The 17,969-nt window shown below is 45.2% G+C and overlaps 1 protein-coding gene across 2 annotated transcripts in view; it reads right to left on the reverse strand.

The window, feature by feature from the left end:
- Positions 1–3,059: 3,059 nt before the first annotated feature.
- Positions 3,060–17,969, reverse strand: part of LOC126526339 (uncharacterized) — a 91,184-nt gene continuing 76,274 nt past the window's right edge. For both annotated transcript variants that reach the window (XM_072289695.1, XM_050174239.3), the window contains exon 17: positions 3,060–10,228. In XM_072289695.1, the coding sequence (XP_072145796.1) occupies positions 9,942–10,228 (287 nt within the window). In that variant the 3' untranslated portion in view covers positions 3,060–9,941. The remainder of the gene's footprint in view (positions 10,229–17,969) is intronic.

The raw sequence follows: 17,969 nt of genomic DNA on the forward strand, positions 1-17,969 counted from the left end.
TAATGCACTTTTTGTAATCCCAGTGTCCTGAGGGAGTGCTAGATAGGGCCACAACTTCCGAGGAAGTTATGGCATGATCATTCAAACGCTGTGGTCTATCTACCGCCCCTGATGGGCTTGAGGTCGGCGGGCTCCATGAGAAACTGGTGTTGCCGGTTGCACCTTCCTCTTCCCTATCGACCACGCTTGACCCCGTGCGTGACGAGGTCATCGACATTTTGTTCGACAATGACAGTGACTGTTCTTTTGAAGGTTTCGAGGAAGACTGAACAAAGGCATATAAAAAAGCCTTCACAACCTCTAGCTACACTTTTTTTCTTCTTAATTGTACATGAAAAGTTAGCCCGCGCCCTCTTTTGTGACAAGGCACATGTCACTTGGTATGCCACAGACTTCATGTTCTTTTCGAAACTGGTCCTAAAGTTGAAAACAGCAGCATTGTCATACATGCACTTATCACACTGCAAAGCAAGCTTGCCCCCTCATTCGGTGCACTAGGACACAGATGGAGTTATGGGCATGCTTCAGAGCAGCTTTGTGGTGTTCTGACACAGGGGACATTTCCTTGTTTGCACTGCAGTATTGAGTGAATAGGCATGTTTCTGCATTTGCCTAGAAAAGTGGTTGTTGAATGTCTCGAGATCGCAGAAATGGCACACAAGATGCTTTCTTCATCTGAGCCACCTAGATGCAGACGAGATTGAAGGGAACGGTACATAGTCAGGGCGCAATGCAATAGAGGGAATGATAATGAGGTTTAGGCCATGCCCATCAGGTACACTAAAAAAATTGCGTAAATCTACATTCTATCAACACTCGGAGGACTAGCCTGGTTGCATCTACCTTTCTGCAGAGTATTTCAATTGTACATGATAGGATGAAGTAGTCCTGACAACTTGGGAACTATGAACGTTCCTGGTGAGCACAGCTTTCTTGTGGGTTCATGTTAAAATTCAGGTGACATGGTGCAGAAACTTCAAAATGGCGTTGCCACATGCCCCAATTTAACACCTTTCCTGGCTTATCAAGCTTCCTCTCAAGGTATCTGAGAGTGGCTTTATTTGGTATCGTTGAAGTGTAATTTATTTATTTATTTATTTCAACATACTGTCAACCCTTTCACATAGTTATTACAGGAGTGGGGTACAGAAAGAAGCAGTAATAATAGTAATTGTCAGGGGCAGAAATGCTAAACAAGTACAAATAAGAAGAAAAAGTATACATACAACAGTAAGTAGTATGAATACGAGTATTGACAAGCATGCCAATAGAAAAAACATAATTATATGGAGAATACAAATAAATGACATCAGGCTGATGAGTACATATTAAGTGAGTTATGTAACATCTCAAGGAAATCATCAATTCTATGCTGTTTGACTACAAGTCGGTCAAGAGTATTCCATTCCCGTATGCATCTAGGGAGAAAAGAATAATAGAATGTATTGTTGTTGCACGAATATGCTTGGAGTTTGAGATCATGTGTATGATGTAGGTGCCTTGATTGTTTAGTTTCGATGCATCTTGTGTGGTTCATGTTAAAATAGTTGTGCAGTAGCATATATAAGAACTTCAGGCGGTGAATTTTAGCTTGACTTTGGAGTGAGGGCAAACCTGCACGGCGTAGCAATTCTGTCGGGGAATCAAGGCATCGACAGCAGTTAAAAATAAATCTAATAGCTTTGCGCTGCACATTTTCAAGCATGCTGATACTGCTACTTGTGAAGGGGAACCAGATTATATTGGCATATTCTAGAATCGGTCGGACAAGTGTGATGTACGCCAAAACCTTAGGGTCACGGTCAGCGTGCCGCAGTGTCCGCCTACAGAAAAACAGTCTTTTCATTGCTTTCGCGGTTATAGCTCCCGTTTGAACTGCCCAACTGAGATCAGAAGTTATTATTACACCAAGATATTTGTACTGGATTACATTTCGGAGCACGACGTTATTAAAACCATAAGGAAATGCTAAGCTTGCTTTGTTTTTCGTTACAGACATTGCAACTGTTTTGACTGAATTAATCAACATTTGCCAGTTAGATCCCCAACTTACTTCATTCAGGGCAATGTTCAGCTCAATTTAGTCACTGTAGCTTTTGACCTCCCTATACAGTATGCACTCATCTGCGAATAGCCTAATATTTGCGTTAGTGTGGACTGCCAGGTGATTTATAAACAACAAAAATAATACCAGCACCAAGACGGATCCCTGGGGTACACCGGATGCGACATTCAATGTGTCAGAAACGTGCCAATTGCATTTCACAAATTGTTGACGGCCTGACAAATAGCTTGAGATCCATCGAGTCATTGGCCCATCCCCAAGTTTGTGGACCAGCTGGAAAACTAGCTGTTCACGGGAAACCTGATCAAACGCCTTTGAGAAATCTATAAAAATTATGTCAATTTGGGAGTGTTCGTTAATGCCTTGGGCCAAGTTGTGCATTACCTTGACGAGTTGCATTACGGTCGATAGGCCTCTCCGAAATCTGTGCTGGTTGGGGTGTAGCAGATCATTGTCTTCGACAAACTTTATGATGAATTTGAGGACAACATGCTCAAGTATTTTACAGCTGGTACACGTCAAGGAAATGGGCCTGTAGTTTGATGGGATCGTCTTGTCACTGGATTTATGCACTGGGATTATTTTTGAGACTTTCCATTCAGAAGGAATCTGACTCCTGGATAGATTTTGTGAATATTAAGCATAGATACTTCCTAACTGGTTCTGCATACCGTTTGAGAAAAGCGTCTGGTATCCCGTCTGGGCCACAGCTCTTTTTTCATCAAGGTTTAATAGCAGACACAGTATACCACTGTCGGTTATTTCTGGGGTTTCTAGTAATTTATTTTTGGTAAATGGGATAATCTACCAGTTATTATTAATCTACCAGCTCCAGTTATTATGGCAGTTATGTGGCAAAATTAAAATGGAATTGCGGTGGTTTGGAAGGCTCACACTGTCCCACCTCAGGCACTAATGTCACATGCAGACAGAAGTCCGAAAACCTTGCAACACCGACGTGCTAAGCACGTAAGGAAACACAGTCACAGGCACGTAGCTACGTCATATTTTATTTTTGTACATGATGCACAAGGTGGGCTACAGAGTTGTCCAACCGCTACACAAACTTGAACATTTCGACACGCTTGCGGCATCTGTACCGGTAACAGGACAGAGACGTGGCGTCACTGAAATACTCTTGATAAAACTACTGTGGTGAATGGAAGAATGGCGAGGGGGGGGGGGGGGGGGGGGGCAAGGGGGAAGAAAAATACACCATATTATTCTATGACTGGCACTCATTTCGAGGCTCCGCTAGGACGAGCCTGTCTATACGCTGTACGCATGTTACGGGACGAATAAATATAAGCACAACCATAACTCCTTCCTGTGGCACAGCAGCACCTCTCCTGAGCCACGCACACTATGTACAACGCACACTGCACGACTCACACACAGGCTAATTGTGACTATGGGCAGGCGGTAGATACAGGAAAGCCCAAACAGAAGCAACTGAAAACAAGAAAATCTACAAGACGATTTCCACACCTTTCTGTAGTACATAAAGCTAAGCACAAAAGGCTCTTCATATCTACGTATAAACAAACGCCTACGCTCTCCTCCCACCTTCTACGAGCAACCTTAGATGCTGAATTACAAGTGAGCGCTTTGCCTTTCCAGTTACACAAACGTCTCAATCATTATAAACTGGAGCGAAAGAAAAGCGCAATACCGAAATCCCCATGGTATGAGGCAATGCGAGCAACAAAACACGAGACGTAAAAAATTCAGATTGCAACGTCATGTGTAAATCTGGAAAGCCCATTCTAGCATATTTTTGAAGCACTATTTCTTTCATTTCCAAAAGATACCCGCTTTTCTGGCTTACGCAGTTTTTTGACGAGCAAGAATGGCATACGCTTGTTTTCGAAGAAATTCTACAGCACAATACTTTCCTGTACAGGGGAAACAACGTAACACCAAGGGAGTAGCTATGCTACCAATGTAACTTTTCTTGCGCTTTGCTGTGCGTGAATTTATGCACCTCACCTAAGTCTTGGAAACAATGCCCCTTTCTTTACGTAAGCCAAGCTTCCAACAAAAATGTTCATAGCAATGGTATAGAACTTACAAAGCAGCAACGCCCATACCTTCAGCACATGAAATCATCTGTTGTCAAGAAATGCGATATATTTTGAAAAATCTAGGAGCAGTTGCAATCATGTAGGGCAGTGGTTTAGAAATGTGGCGTCAAAAAAAAAGGGATAAAAATTTTGAATGGTCTGCTTTTACAATAAAGCTGACATAAGTCACCCCCATCAAACATTGGTGCAATCAGTTCAAAGCCAGATCCACTGCAGAGCAAATGAGAGTTGCATACAGCTTGCTCAATAAGATAAATTACGTATGCAGATGCAGCACAGACATCTGCTAGGTTTGTGTAAATAAAAACACATGTACAATGAAGCCAGCTGGTCAGAAAACAAAGACTATCAAAATAGATTTAGACACAGCCCGCAGGTGCTGGCCAGACAATGCCTGGTGCGCATTTAGAAGCCACAATGAGTACAGTCAGAATCCTGAGTCTGCAATAATGAGCACAGAACACATTTTCCACTCAAGAAATCTCAACAAATTGCACCCGTAAATAAAACACGGGTACACGGCAGTCCATGTTCACATCAAAGTAAAATAAAAAAGCAATATACAAGCACTCAACTTGCTTCAAGAAAACCTGGAGAATCACAGACGCCATTCCTGGTAAAAAATCGGAACACCCCTATCACAAAAACAAATAAACAAGAAAAGTACTAATACTGATTTCAAATACAGGCACCATTTTCTTTCCTCTTCATATCAATAAAAAAATCACAAGAAAGAAAATACCACTATCTACTACACAGTTGCTAAAAGGCCCAAATTCAATGACTTTGGCCTACATTGTGGCTAGATGACCAAGCAATATCCTACAAGCCTATCAGAAAGCAAAATTATTACTATTTTCAAGAACTTTGTGAGATTTATGGGCGTTTAAAGCACTCGAAAGGGCCCTCTGATTTTCCTTTGTTTTCAAGGACCACTACAAATTCATAACTACAGCACTGATTCAGATTCTGAATAAATTTTGTCTAACTTCTAAAAAATGTTATACAGAAAATACAAATCATTAAAGGACCGCAGAGAGAATGAAAAGTGCAACAGACGTTAAGCAGCAAGATGCGTCATTTAGCTTGATGAAATGTCTGTCAGAACAGCGCTGCTAAAGAATATGCAGTATGACAATTCAAGCCTCAGCTTGCACACACTACATAACAGCAAAAAACAAGAATGTGCAAATAGCGCAAAAGTCCTTCAGCTATTGCGAAATTCCACGAAAAAAGCTGCACTGTATGAATAAATCTAAAACAATGAAGGGTGCGCAAAGCATCAAACGCGTCAACATATCTTTCCCCTGCCATTGCAGATTTACCATACTACAGATTCCCAAACTCTATTCTGCTTACCTTGCGAATGCCACACCTGCCCTGTGGATGGATTATTCGTACTCTTCCAGCACACAGCTACAGAGTAAATCAAGAGACCCCGAGCCATGTAATAAGAACAGATTTGATGCCATGTAGCACGGCTTGTACCGAATTTCCGGTAACCCAAAAAAACAATCCCCAAGTCTAAATAGCGACGCGGACACTTTTTCCCGTCCCGCACAGCATCAGAGTGGCCAAATCTCACCACAAACCCTACCGTACTGCCCCAACGCAACACACTAGCATTCGTGTGGCCTATATCTTTTGAGCAATGCTGTACACGACGTGCCCAGCTTCTCGTCCTTGCTGTACTGGTGCAACAACGGTACGGCCACTCACCCACACCCATCTCACCCTCCAAAACAACAGAGAAGGGAGAGCCCCGTTTACACATAACACAGGCAACCATTTGCATGGTCGAGTGCACGCACTTGTGCTCTTGACTGCAGATTTACAAGGGTCATGGAATTCTGCAGGAGCTGTTCTGGTGCCCTGAAACCAAACTGCACCATGTCTCATATACTCCGTGCAGCGGAGTGATGTCTAGGACTCACATCAGGCAGTCGGTTACGAGAGCTCACTGCATGTTCCGAGACGGAAGAGAAGCATGCTCATTGTGCACCACCGCTCAGTCAGCATTGCACGAAGGGCGATTAGAGGTAGACTATGCGCGAGCCCCTTCTGGTTGACTGACGTCACTTGTAGCTTCCAGTGCAACAAGTTGTTGAGAACCCACATGTTGGCTGATGCACATGACCCGAAGGTCTTCTTTTTTTATGCTCCGATTCAACACCCTCTAGGCTTTTCACTGCCAAACAGTCCCCTGAACATTCAACTATTAAAAAAGCTCTTCAACATAGATGAAGCATGTTGTGTCCCATGTTGCGTTAACAAGTTTGAAACATGCAAGCACTGGCCATAGCTTAGACAGTGGGAATGACACAAACAGGTTCGAAAATAAAAATTTCTCAGAAACCACAACTTACTCTGCTGACATCCACATGTAAAGAAACATAAGTTGCAAGGTATTATACAAGACAATACGAAAAAAAAAAATAGAAACCCAACTCTATATACAATTTCAACTAGCAGCACACTATGCGCAAAGTAAAATACCTACATTTTTTGTCACGCATAAGTCTACAGCGGTGCAATGATGCGCAGACTGAGGAATCGAGCACTGGCACAAGCTTTATCTCGGGCCCTGCGATCACTGTGGGCGTGAAAACCCTCAACCTGCCTCAAATGAAAGTGAATGACTGGCAGGACTCGCAATCAGTGTGGTGATCACTCAAATGAATCACAGCAGGCATTATTACCTGAAACCATGGGGATGCCACATAATGAGCAAACATTACCTCGAACATCTAAGCGCTATGAAGATGTCGAGGTCAGAAAAGTATGGGAAAAAAATTAATGAAAATGAACAATTTGAAAGCACAGAAGACCGAGCAAGCTGTAGGACGAATCTATTTCCATCTCCTGGTTTGGCAGGGCCTATTCCACCAAACCACCACGCCTGTCTACTGAACCAGCTCAAATCGTGAAAATGAATAAATGGGAATAAACAGCAGACATGAAAATGAATGAAGTGGATTGCATGATGGTGTTTGCGCAGACATTACCTATTTTAAAAAGATAACATATTGCAGCTATAGGAGGACAACAGGGGCGGCTTCTTTTTTGTCTTATCTGGCAAGAGAATCATGTTACTTAAATCCGCATTGCTTCTATTAGCCGTGAGATCACGCAGCTCAACATCATGCCTTTCCTGAAATACTTTCTCGCACATCAGGGCAGCTCAGTTTCACAACATATTGGAAACTTCAGACACGTCCACTAAATGAAGAGAATGTTGCAGACTTCTGGTGTGAAGCACCAAGACTGCTCTCTGTCTCCATAAGCTCACCTCTTGCGCTCCCAGCTATTGCTGCAGTGATGGACTGTTGCACATTTGAACCAGTAGCCCCATTTGATAGCCGGGGAATACCAATGCAAATAAGCAGCCTCTTTGCTCACCTTCAAATTCCACTGCTCGCCCCAAAGACAAAACCGCTTGTCAAAACGTTGGCTCCTACTTTTGCTTTATTCTCATTTTGCTCACAGTCTTGAATCGCCATCTCCCGCCTTCCCCGTGTTTTCCCTGGAATGCTCATCCCTGCCATTCAAGCCATTCTTCACCTTCAAGCTTCTCTTGGACAATCATGAAAGACGCAACAGACCAAACTTTGTTCGACGATGGCTGCACAAATGAAGGAAGGTCGAGGCTTGAAACCAACACGTTTAAGGCTCGTGCAAGCAGGACAATGCAGCATTGTACAACACTGACTGTTCCACTACGAAAGGATTAAAGTCTTTTCGAAGCACACGAGGGGGCAACATTCCCTGCCAGAAAGCAATGTACAGCTGGTGACAACAGTGCAAAGGCCCCCGATCTCATCACCAGAGTGCACCAGTTGCCACATCCTGGGGCTGCACTGGCTCGCACGTGTATATACGCCTAGAGTGGGCTTTCGTTTGACTACGAATATTGACTGACGACCTTAACTTTTGACTTGGGAACTGACCCACTCCAGTGATGCAAACAGTGGCCTTTACACTTTCGCAATGAACTGCTAAGGCAGCATGCAAGTTTACAATGCAAGGGGTCCATGAAATGCCAATTCACCGATAGCCTGGGGAACACTGCATGCAACTGAGATGTCCAACAAGGAAAATGTATTGACTGCGTGCATAATGCATTTTTCAATTTCAGAATGCATTCATGGTGATAATCAAGTGCACTAATGTTTCAGCAAAGAGGCTCCAACAGTTTGATATTTGCAATGCTGACTTCTAAAGATGTAGTGATCTGCACAAGGACTGCACATGATCCGCCTTTAATTCAGGAGGTTGCACAATCACCTTTTGCCCTTACAGCCTCACTTGAGTGGTTAAGACTTGACAAACTGCTGGTTTGTTTCTGTTAAAGAAGACTGATGCATATATAGGGAAGGACTAGAGTGGCAAAGAGTCCAGACAAGGAGGAACAGAATCAACACCATGACTGATGGAGACACGAGGCCGCTTCTTAAAAGATATTAAGACACAAATTTACAGTTCAAGAAGTCCTACCAAAGTGACGGCAAGTTGTCAAAAGACTAACATAAAACATATTGTGCAGATGTCACTTCTCATCCCTAGGCAACTTGCTAAACGGCAACTCACCATCACATGCCCGAAGCTTTCTTCCCTGCGTGTAGATGGCAAACCCATGGTGAAGAACTGTTAGTGCAGGTGACCCCCAGGTTATGCTGTACGAGTCGTTTGATATCTACAAATACCAGAGCACAAGCAATGACATTGTCCGTGCAGCCATTAGTTTGTGGCCTTTAAACTTGTACTGAGATGGCACCGATCAACACGCTTCAGCGAATTGCCTCACTTTTGCTGTGTAATGTGAAGCCTGCAATTGCTTTGCAGCGGTATCAATCACACGACATCCAGTTAGAGTGCAGCAGTGTCGATACACACAAGAGAATAAAGAAAAATTGAGAGCAATGGTAGTCGATCCCGTAAACGATGCCAAGTTCTCCAAAAAGACACGTGTCATACACCACGACACAACATGAAAGGATGGACTCATAAACAGGATTACACAAGAGGGGTCTGTACATGACTGGTAAACCTGAGGGCACAGGCATTGTTCGAGGATGCGCCTGTCGATAAGTGGTGAACTGCTACACCTGTGACAGGAGCAGCTCACTTATCTTGTCGCAGAACCTCTTCCGAGAGCTTGTCCACATGTCGCAGAGACGTGGGAACAAGAAATGACTGCGGGCTTGGAAGGAGACGACACAGCAACGCATTATCAGGCCCTCAATTCCGCATCACTTAAATCACAGATGGAAACATTCATCAACCGCGAAGCTTCTAAATGGCATCTTTTAGCAGGTTCTGCACAGCCACATCCCGAGAGTGTTGAGCGCCCGAACACAAACCGTACAGGACATTCTGCCAACACCGCACCTCCAGCTTGCCTTGCACTTGCACGGTCCACAAATACGGCAGCAGATGACTTCAGTGCATCTACACTGGATTGTTGACTCGATGACCAGTCTCCAAGGTGACGAGATTGCTGAGACATACCCAAGATGGTTGCGGCAATCACTGCAAGCTTAGTAATCGCGTTATCAGCACAGCCCTAGATGGACACTCCAGCAAATGAGGAAACTCAAATGCCTATTTTCAGACCTCTCTTCAGTGTCTTGAGATAGTCAAGACTTTCCTCAACATTGCTCTCAGCTACTCATATCCGGGACATGCCTCGAATTGGCAATTACTCGTTTTGCTGCTAGAGGAGGGAGATTTCTGCGAGATGCTAGGCGGTCTTCATCCTGAAACGACACTTTCCACACGCACTGTCTTTAAGCCTAGTGGTGATTAGCAGCAGGTGCCAAGTTCGTGTGACAGCTGCTGTTAGCATTCGAGTCTTCCGAGGCTGTGCGCACAGGGCGGAGGTTGCTGTTGGCATTGCGGTCAAAGTTGCGATTGGCCGTTGCTACGGCAGCAGAAGAGGGTTTCCTGACGGGGCTTTCCGAACGAAGGGAGTCGGCGTCATCTGATGCATCCAGGTTTGACAGGTCGCTCATGGAGGAGTCCCACGGAGGTCGCTGGTTGATCAGCAGGTCTTCGCTCGGCTCCTCAGCAAGGGACGGTTCTGCATTCAAAATACAGTGGAACCTTGTTAACTTGAACTCCAAATGAACCAGGAACTAATTCAAATAAAACGGAGTTCAAACAAAATAGAGCCCCTCAGACTATCTTGCTTGATAACATGTATGGTACAGAACACAATACAGTCACTGACTGATCATTCAGATTCAGACTGCCTAAATGTTCGAATATGTGGATTAAAAAGTATTGAATTCATCAGAAGTTGAGTCATCACTCTGCAAGTGGCCAGAAAAGCTGGGCAACGTGTTGCTGCATGCAACCTAGAGAGTCTGCATTTCAACTATTGTCATGGCTGCAGCTAAAGACAGAGGGAAGTATTCTTTCCAAATGCACCAAATCTGTATCCCCTGTAACTTCAACAAAGGCCAACTGTGCTTTAATAGCCATACGATTGCGAGTTTCTTCACAAGAGCGTCCAGCAATTGCCTCGTTTAATCACCGCCCTCTTCAACGGAGACATCGAGGATGGAGTTGGTGTCCTTTAAAGCTATTTGATTACGACTGGCAAACATTTGTACTAGCAGTCAAAGAAGTTGCGAAAGGCCGTGTTGAACAAATCTGGAAGCACGAAACTTGTGCAACACACAACAAAGCACAAATGCAGTCCTTTACATTAACGGCTTGGCTTGGTTTGTGTCGTGGTTTGTGTCGTGGTTTGCGTGGAGCTGGCTGTGACAGGACTGACTAGGCTTCGTTACTTTCGGTTTCGAGGAGGCACCAGCAATGTATAAAAACATTTTCTTTTCTGTTGGACATAGTCAACTCTGTGGCCAAGACCGAACTGGCACGTGGTCACTAAGGCTCGAAGGGTCCGAGTCCGAATTCTCAAATGGAACATCTCTGAAATCTTTGAAAAGCTGTCTGCAACTTATGATACAGTACAGTCTGCAACTGCAATGCATGCAACTGCCTTTGCATGAATTTTTGGAAGCGCTGTCTCAGACATCATGCACCACTGAGCAAGCGCACCAATTCGAGCTAGAAGTGCACAGAGAAGGATAATCGCTAGGGGAATGTGAATACCAAATACTAAATTTCAAATCGAATATCGAATCGAATAAAAAAATAAGGCAAATATGAAATCAAATGTGTCTGTCAAATAGAGTTAAGTGCTTTTCCCACTCTGCAGCTGAAGAAATAGCAAAGTTGTCCTAAATACCAATGTTTCTTTCTTTTTTTTTTTTTTTCAGTTTAATAGTGGGCCGTACTGTGCTTAATGGCAATCTTCTATTGCTTAGAAAGTGTTGCTTTCTGGTTTCCTTGCAGAAAACAGGAGGGTTTTTCCATTTTTATGGCAGGTAGTTTCTTTCGGTTATCGTCAGCTCGTATAGGACCAATCTGTATGACAGACAAAAGGGGGCAATGCTCATCATTTCACTGATCACCGCTCCCTGTTGTCATTGGCTTCAACGGTAAAGAGTTCTCAAGCGGGGAGGCCCACGGCCAGTTCACACGACGTGTAAAGGCTGTGCAAAGGTCTGCAGCCGGGGGTCAGCGCACTGTCACATGATATTTTTGAGCTGCCACGTAAATCCAAAGATAATCTTGCGACAGGTCGCTCGAAGCTACGAAAAGAGAGCATTGTGCGCCTACGAATGGTGTTCGGAATGAGGGGTCACCGTAAAGTACAGTTAGACCTCGATAAAACGAAGTCGGTAAAATCGGCAATTTGCCTCTCGTCATTTCGAAATTTCGTTCTATTGAAAGTCATCCTTTTATGCAAAGAAGTACAGTCACTGATCGATTTTTCTTACACGGAAAGGGGACACAAAATTTTCAAACTATCGGGTGATCTAAAGAAGCAAATTTCAATCTCAGACAACAATTCATTTTGATAAATTTGGGAGTCTGCGACAGATGATATGATTTCATGCCACGAAAGTCGACAATATATTCCCAGCGGCATAAATTAAGCGAAGCCAGCCATGCTTTTGTGTGCACCATGCCCCTGCAGCTGATAGCATTGCCCGCACTGGGACGAAGCTATCGCGAAAAGTGCCGGCAGCGGGAAGCGCATACTTTGTCTGCCTCTTGCTCCAACGGGTTAACGAAATTCGAGATTACGCAACCTCCAATACTAAATGTGCTGTAAGACAGCTTACATTACTCCACGGCGTCTTATTACACCCACTCTTTGCACACGTGGCCAGTTACTTATAAAGCAGTGTGTGTGGCAGTGTATGCGCTCCGCCGTGCTTACAGCCATGCATAGCCATGGCCCAGAGGTGCCCAAACTTACCGCCCCCTTACGCGCGCTTGATCACGTTACCGCGAGCTCGCTCTCCTCCTCCTTTTTCCCTTTGCTTGCGTGGGAAGGCGGCACTCGCGAAGCCACCATCTTTCTTCTCTCACCCTCGCACACACCTAAAGCACCCAGTGTGTGGGGTGCGACAGGATCTTATTGCACTTGGACTTCACGGAACACGATGCAGCTCCACTTTGGCTGTCACTCCTGTCGCCACATGCGATTTGAGAGGTGTGTTTGCAAACAGCCACTTGTAATTCAATCATCTGACCATCTGTGTCGGCGGAAGTTTCCATTTATTGTCTTGGCATTCCTTTGCAGCGGCAGTGAAATTTCGTTACACTGAAATTGCATACAAACACACTTCGTTACACTGAGGTTTTAAATACATGGTGTTCTATGGACAAGACGTTATGAAAAGTTAAATACTATAGTAACAGTAACCGTAACTAGGGAAGCCATCATCCGACGAAGAATCTCCGATTAGGCTGAATGGGCTAGACAGCCTGGCCAATGGTGTGGCTGTGACAAAAATTTGCTGCCAACCAATGTGCCAATGAGCCACAACCCGTCATAGAAAGCTTGTTGCTAATATGTTCCTAAGGGTGGCTCATCGGTGATCGAGCGCTAAATCGCACGTACGGGTTAGATTGACAGCCACTACAGTGGCACTTGGGTCCACGGTCAACCAGCCAGCAACTACCGCGAGTACGCGTGCCAAATGAGCCTGTGTGCTTGCATGTGAGTAGAGAGCTCCCAAGTGCGTGAACACTGAACTTGCATATTCGATGCGATCAGCGTGCCTTTTGGTGGCTAATAAGACCAATGTTTGCACATGCTCTCATGCTTTCCATACGCTCTGCTGTTGTAGTTCTTTCTGTCTGCATCGCATTAGTCATTTCAATTGGTATTGTCGACTTGGATGAATTGTGTACCGATTGGGATTGCACACTGTGGGAAAGGCATGAGTCATCGCACCAAAGGTACCGATATTCGAGAAATCGAATGTACAAGTATTCGCACACCCCTATTTATTTTATTTCTCTCCACAATCCGTTTGTTCAATGCTGTATAAAGTGAACGCAAGATGCTGAAAACAAAGACGTCTAAAAGTGTGCTGCCCCAGCAATGAACCCATGAGTCTAGGAGGGACAGCATCTTGTCAGTGAAGCGACGAGCAGGTAAGAACCCACTATAATGCTTGGTTCTTTGTACATTGAAAATGAGCAGTGTAGTTAAAGTAAACAATATATATACACTGTGAAATTTCGTCATATCAAACACTGAGAGAGGGGGGAAGAGTCTTTAAAATGTCCAGAATTACACTCTTTATCTGCCATACATGCGCACTCTTCTGTTGTTCAGTGCAAGTCTCCCAAGTAGTCGTTCATGAATAGTGTGCTACTTGTTGACCCATGAGCAAGGCATGTGACAACCACATGTCACGTGCTTTGCTTATGGGCTGCATCATGTTTGTGAGTAAGTCCAAAAGGTGCTCAACGATGTGAACGAGCTGATCGCTGCAAGACAAGCTGCATTCCTAAAGGTGCCTCTTGCGCTCATGCTTTTAAAGAACAATTGCTAGAAGTACTTCTGCCATCTGAGGAAGCAGTCACATACTACGGAACATGGCTAAGAGCAGTTGAATACAGTCGAACCCACTTATAACGATCCCAGGTATAATTAATTACCCGTTATAACGACCACATTTCGGTGCATTTACAATCTTCCAACCCTCCCTAGTGGAAACTGCTCCCAGATATAATGAACATTTTCAAAAGCGCCTTACTGTTGCAACAAACACTTCAAACCCGGTCACTGTTAAAGGAGGGCGGGCACACACGAAGTTCCGAAGCACGTAAGTGTGACAGAGCCGGTTGCACGCTTCGCTGTTGCTTGCACAATTTACCCGTGTCCCACTCATAGTGAAGTACATCAAGCTCTCGAAGAAAAATGGCAGCGATTGCACTCATATTTTGGGAATTGCATGCGATTGGAATCGATTGGGGGCCATTTTGAAAGAGCTACGACTGCATTCCATACTTAAGAATATGTTTTCAATGGAACCTTGCAGACAGATGCAGGAAAGTGCCAGGAACGAAAATTGGGATACTGAAAATACGATTTTCGCACGAATGTGGTGTTGAATCGTAACTGCTGATGTCAGCTTCAGCATCGTTAATTTTTTCACATTTTGAACGGCGAGTGGAGACAACGTACTACTGACACAACAACCACTCTTCACAGAACTAAGGAGTTCATTATAAGCGAGTTTGATTGTATTACCACAGGCACTTTGTGCTCGTGAAGGCCGTCATCAATGGTATTGCAGCAGACGAAAGCGCAGCGTTGAGAAAGGCTCAAACTGCACTGGGCAAGAAGGCCCTGGAGGGAGGCTGGCGAATCTATGTGTCCATTTTACATTTTTGGCTGATATAATTGGGAAGACCGCAGCTTCCAGTCAAACCCTGACTCGGAACGTCGGTCTCATTGTGGAAGTACAAGAGCGGCTTGCTGCCATACCTAAAAGGTCACTTGCCGAAAGAATTTCCAGAGAGTTTCAGTCAGTCTGGGAAAAGAACACGGGGTACTTCGTGCTCAAGAAAATGACAGAAGTTATCAGTGCCCAACATCCTGTGATTCCAAAGGATGTGAAACTGCTGACCCTTCTGTTGTACGAGTACACGCCCTCTTACATCTGTGGACATTGAGCACTCATGTTGAGCTGATAATGAGCAACAGAAGGCACAACTTTAGGCCAAAAAAGAACGTCAAGACGGTGCTTGTTTGCCACTGTTTCCATGATTTGCTGCTGTTTCTAGGCAGACAATGAGCAGCAGTGCTGTAAACAAGCACACGCTTCCGCAGTATGTTTCTCCAAAATTTATAATGTAGTTCAGAAACACGGCACACCAAGCCACTTCTCTATTTGAAGAGTGCAATGCAGCGTAAAAGCTAGTCGGGACGAACTCAATATTAGTACCTATATCTGCCTAAACTGCACCATTTAGTCTCTATGCATCTGGACTTTAATCATAAGGGTCACCTCATGAAATCCCTCGAGGCAACTCTGACACTGCCATCGCTCAGCTACCAAGAGAATGATGGTTAGTACTTGGATGATCTTTCTGCTTGTGGCTTCATTTATTGCGCTTTACCTCTCTAAATTTCCACACCCTCAGTTTCATAAACACAGCAAGGTAATGAGCCTCCGCACACATGCATAATAATCGCATTTATAACACAATACACTGAACATTCCTAACAAAGTAATAAGAAGAGGAAACTGATTGCATTACAGGTCATATTTCATTAAAATCAGAGGAGCTATAGGACGAGCACAGTAATGAGAGAACACAAGAAAATGCAAATTAGCGACATTTTGTATAAAACGTTTTTGTTATGAGGACTTACTGTACTCTGTTTAAAAAGTAACAAGGCTGCTTAAAGCCAGACGTACCAAGTTTAGGCAAATCCATCTACTTGTGCAGTCGAACCGGGCTATATCGAACTCGCAAAAGAATGCCTATCAGTTTGATACAGAGCATAATTCGATGTAAGCCTGCTAAATATTTGGGTGTCATAAAAGCACATACCATTTATAAAATCACTTTATCGATGAAACTAGCTTAGTTTCGCATGAAATAGTCCTGTATTTTCTTCTGCTTGGGCAATTTCGCTGCCTCCGACGCACGCACTTCTCCACATTGTCTAAGGAGTCAGAGCAGCTCAGGCTGCAACCTTCCGCATTCGCACCGACGCACCAGACTAGTGCGAGTGCACCAATCACTTCGGAGGATGTGGGCAAAGGACCGTTGTTGCTTTCCTCATTGTGCCCACTTTCACTTGTGCTCGGTACGATGTCGGCAATGTAGTCTTTGTTTTAGGGCTCTCCCGTGGTCGCGACACCATCATCTGCACTCACAAACTTGTCCACCGTTGATTCGTCAACAGCTTTGGAAATTCTGACAGCTCGCTCCAAACTTCGGCAACACCGGCAATGGCTTCGTCGCATTCATCAGAATTCAGTCATCACCGAGCACGCGGAAGCCGGCACGTCTGAAGCAATTTCAGGTGAACCACTCTTACACGGCCGTGCGTACGCATCGGGTGCCACGGGCACCGGGTCAACAGTTTGGCCGCTTTATCCTTAATCTCCCTCTTATTCTTCAAGATCGTGCTGAGAGTGCTCCTTGGAATCTTGCACGCTGCGGGGACATCCGACTTCTCACTGCAATCGACCCGGTTTATGATTTCGAGCTTCACTACGAAAGGCGAATTCTGCCACTTCATCACGGCAACACTGCGGGAGAAGGCCCACAAAGCGCAAACACAACGAACCAGAAAAGCAGCGAGACAACTCGCGCTTTCGCCATCTTGCACGACGAGGGCACAAGAGCCTCTGATTGGCTGTCTGAGCAAGAGCTTGTTGTGCCATTACCACCAGCCCGGATTCCGAATTTACAAGATGCAGAATTTATCCTGCGAGCGCCCTTTGGACAAACCCGGGTCTGCGCCGAAAGGCACAGCGCCCTAATTCTCCTTTGACAAGTCAAGATGCTGAGCCGCCAGGCAGCGGTGTCCTGCGGAGAAGTGTCGGCAAGCAACATGTTCAAACGTGCAACCAAGTGCCAGACAGCCCGGCGCCGCACCTCCCCTTGCCTGGAGGTCACCGCGCCCGCCAACTTTGAACCGGGGGGCCAGCGCGGTCGCTGGTTGGACCTCTCGGACGACCGTCGAGTGCTGGCTTTGTATTGGGCCGTTTGAGTGACAATGGTTTCTCGGGGCTTATAAGCCGCGACGCGCCGCCTGGAAAACCGGATCCGCCGACCCACCGGGAGCAGAGTGCCGCTCTCGACTGGAATGAGATGTGTCACGCGTTTTCGCCGGACGTCGCCGTGCGGGAACAGTCGCGTTTGCTGTGAGCTCTCGGCCCCAGTGCTGATCCCTTCATGTCCTGTATAATGACCTGTATATAGTGTATAAAGTCCCTTTTGTTATTCTCACCGACGCGTGACTCGGAGTCTTCGCTACCAACGCTCTGTCACGAAACGGGTGACGAGCGCTACGGGACCACCTCAAAGTCGGAATAGCGGTGGCAGCGGTGCAAAGTCGTAACAAGCTATGGGCAACAGGATAATTTTTTGCAGGGGGTGTCGACAGCACACTCGAGGCAGCGCGGTCACGGTAAGGAGAGCGGTTGGATGGAGCTGTGCCGCTAGGTTTCCCCGCCACCGTGAGGAAAAGCCAACTTCCGGGGGCACTTTTCCGCCGCTTGACGTTCTATATATCGGGAGTTGTTGCTATTTTTGGTCGATGTAAGCATAATTTTTGCTATATATGCTCATTGTAAGTATACCGTGTCCAGAAATTGTTCGATATATAGAATAATTCGAAGTAAACGGGTTTGAGATAGTCAGATTCGACTGTACTATCATTCCCAAGTGTGGGTGCTGCATTCTGGATGCTACGATATTCT

The sequence above is a fragment of the Dermacentor andersoni genome, chromosome 8, assembly GCF_023375885.2.
Source record: "Dermacentor andersoni chromosome 8, qqDerAnde1_hic_scaffold, whole genome shotgun sequence".
Classification (NCBI taxonomy): Eukaryota; Metazoa; Arthropoda; class Arachnida; order Ixodida; family Ixodidae; genus Dermacentor; species Dermacentor andersoni.